General features: G+C 40.4%; 1 protein-coding gene across 2 annotated transcripts in view; it reads right to left on the bottom strand.

Moving 5' to 3' along the window:
* Positions 1–3323, bottom strand: part of LOC102896817 (S-adenosyl-L-methionine-dependent tRNA 4-demethylwyosine synthase) — a 193414-nt gene that overhangs the window by 80640 nt on the left and 109451 nt on the right. For both annotated transcript variants that reach the window (XM_015594634.2, XM_015594635.2), the window contains exon 12: positions 2018–2195. In XM_015594634.2, the coding sequence (XP_015450120.1) occupies positions 2018–2195 (178 nt within the window). The remainder of the gene's footprint in view (positions 1–2017; positions 2196–3323) is intronic.

Raw genomic sequence — 3323 nt, 5'->3', positions numbered from 1 at the left:
TGGGAAAGAGAGGTTCAAAAACATCTACCTAATGTTCACTGTGTGCCAGATATTTTACTGGACACTTTCAAGTAGATATCTTATTAATTCTCTATAATTTTCCTTATTCCATTTGCAAGTAATAGCATGCACGATCAAAACTATGAATCATCTTCTCTGGTTATCATTTTACATCCTACCCTAGCAGATTCAATTCTTTTTAGGCATATATGCCTTACATTTGGGATAGACTCTCTTTTTATATACATGTGTACATGTATACAGCCACACTCTGTCTAACAACATTTTGGTCAGCAACAGACCACATATATGACAGTGGTATGCCATATAGCCTAGGTGTACCATAGGCTACACCATCTAGGTTGTGTAAGTGTACTCTATGATGTTCTCACAATAACAAAATCACCTAATGATGCATTTCTCAGAACACACCCCTGTCATCAAGCACCGCATGACTGTATACCTCAACACCACTCTATCCCAACTTCTCCCTCATGAGCCATCTGAAAAGTCAAGGGGTTTAAACCTAACAAAAGTTTTTAAAAAGTAATGCTGACTATAAGCAAAATTTACACACTTAAAAAAATTGTCCCTTTTAATTTTACCTTTTTATACAACTTCAAAAAGTAATACATTAGCCATCTTTGTGACAATGTCACAAAATATGATTTTAATATTATTGCCAGGTAGCCAATAATTCTAATTAACTCCTTGATTTCTTATAATGCTAAATTTTAAATCTTCGTGCATGCATGTGTACGTGATCATTCTTTCTAAAAAAAAGTCATTTATATTGACAATTATTTTCTCTTTTTTTTCATGATATACCTTATTGGCCAGTATTTACAAAACAAATTTGAGTTAAAAAAAAAAAAGGTCATTGTCTTTTATTCCTAAGTGGGAATTTCCCCAATATTTCACCAGCCATCTCTACTGAGCATCTACAGTGTGCCAGGCTATATTAGTGGCATAAAGATAAATAAGCAGGGTTAACTAGCCTCAATGAAACTGCAGTCCAATGGGGAAAGCACAGGTAAATAATTAAGTAAAATTTAATGTTTTCTGTGCTATAATATGTGCATCATTCAAGTATAATGCCAAAACAGGTCATTTCAGGTCCCAGGAGATGGTCATCTCCATCGGAGAGCCCTCTCTCTGTCATCCAAACCAATTTCATCATGTTACCTCCTAAACCTACTCCTTCCTTACATGATCTCTCTAATGTTACGGGGCCCCACAATGCTAGCAATCAATGAGGCTGGAACCCTCTGTGTCATTACTTAGTCCTCTTCTATGCAGGATTCTCAGAGCCACACAAATAGTTTGCTGAGCTTATCAATTATGCCTCAATAATATCTTTTTCAAGACTCCTCGTTCTCATTGTCTTACTTTCATCCTTGTAACTCTTACCTAAATAAACGTATAACCTCCTATCTAGTTTCCTGCTTCTTGGCTCTCCCATTTTACACCACGTTAGCAGATCGCTCTGCAAAAAGCGAGAGCTTTCTAAAGAACAGCATTTGAAGTTCTCTACAATCTATTCCCAACCTTTTCAAATTAATTTCCAGCTGCCAGTCTCTTTCCCACACTCTGTGGCCCAGAAGAACTATATTTATATAATGATATCACAAATACCCTAACTCATCTTTCTCAAGAGGTTCTTATTTTTAAAAAAACTACTGTTTCCTACCTTCCTAAATAGTAATTCTAGCCATATTTTAACATCCAAATTAAATAATGGCTTATCTGAGAAGTTTTACCTTACCTCTTCCATATGGAAAAAACTGGCATTCTCTTTTGAATTCCCCCAGCAATTTATTTGTGCCTCTATGCCTTTTATTAATGTTATCTGCTCTAACAGAATAGATTTTTTAAGAGCAGGACCATCTCTGGCCCCCAAAATGTTGTTAGTATGTAGTTAGTAATCAATAAATTCCTTTTTAACACATTAATGCCTATTAGTTTTACTTTTCAGTCAAACACAGATTCAAGCAGTATAACATGCTGGACCACTCACCTGATTTCCATAGGGAATTGTGCGTTTGTGACCAGGAAACTGGAAATTTTATTCTCGTGGAGTAGCTTCAAAAACCTGTTGATATCTGGGTACATGATGGGCTCTCCCACAAGGGACAATGCACAGTGCTTTACTGTCATTCCTTCTTCAAAGCGTTCTTCTTTAACACCCGGTACTCCTAGAAAACACAGTGAAAAGGAACAAGCTCAATAAGGCACAGATAGAGAATAAACACTTTTATTTTTCTTAATTGAAAAATTTTTATTTTTCTTAATGGTTCTTTGATTTTAGAAGGCAAATTTATTTTTGATACCAGCCAAGTAATACAAAACAAAGTACAAAGGGAAATGAAAAATTACAATTACTAAAACAGAAAAATCAGTCAGCAACTCTGCAGGTCCCAGGCCTGGCTGGTCCCAGATCTGGCTGTGATCCACGCTCGCGAGTAGGAATAGGACCCTGGATTTAGAACGTTACATTAGTGTAGTAGGGCACCTGCACCTAAAATATGTAAACATAATTCAGCTTATTGTATCACTACAGTTCCCTACCTCTCCAAGGTAGGGATTGTGTGGCTGAATGCCACTATTGTACTGTGATATGTGTGGAGCCATGCGGTCCCCTGGAGAGCGGAAGGGGAGCAGAAGAGCAGAAGCAGAAGCCCGCTCCCTGCATAGACTTCACTTCCCACAACAGAAGTGCATTCCCAACAATAAAGTTGGTGCCTGCCGTCTCATTCTCATGTCAGCCTCTTGTGCATTCTTCCAACTGGGCATCTCACCATTGAAACCTTCCTTTCTCAATCAGCTCAGCGCTGACACTTGGCGTAGTCAGCGGGAAGAGGTGTGTACGGTCCCCAGTGCTCAAGACGGTCCCAGTTGGAGGAGATCTGAGTGGAGGACATGTGGCCCCTCGCCTCCCAGTAGTATTCCATGGCTGCATATCTGGCTACATGGATACTCCCAGAGGATTGGGATGCAGTGAAGCCACAATCAGAGGACGTCAGGAAAGCCCTGGAGATGTTGGAGCCAAATGTCTCAATCGCTTATCAGAAGGCAGCCGGTCACGTAGCCTGGATGTTCCTGGCGGTGCTGTGGCAGGCCAGCCTGCAGGTTTAGGATCAATTTCAGCGGGTGCAGCAGCTACAATGCCAGGAAGAAGTGCTGGAAAGGCAGCTGGTGGCAGCAGAACGCATGCTGCAGGACCCTGAAAGGTCGCGGCCATCGTCCCAGTCTCGGAGCTCGCCAGCAATACCACAGCAAGTGTGGCCGGTGATGCGGCAGCAGGTTGAAGTGAAACAGCTATT

This window comes from Pteropus alecto, unplaced genomic scaffold, assembly GCF_000325575.1.
Source record: "Pteropus alecto unplaced genomic scaffold, ASM32557v1 scaffold68, whole genome shotgun sequence".
NCBI classification, from domain to species: domain Eukaryota; kingdom Metazoa; phylum Chordata; class Mammalia; order Chiroptera; family Pteropodidae; genus Pteropus; species Pteropus alecto.
This window is presented reverse-complemented; position numbering and strand designations above follow the sequence as displayed.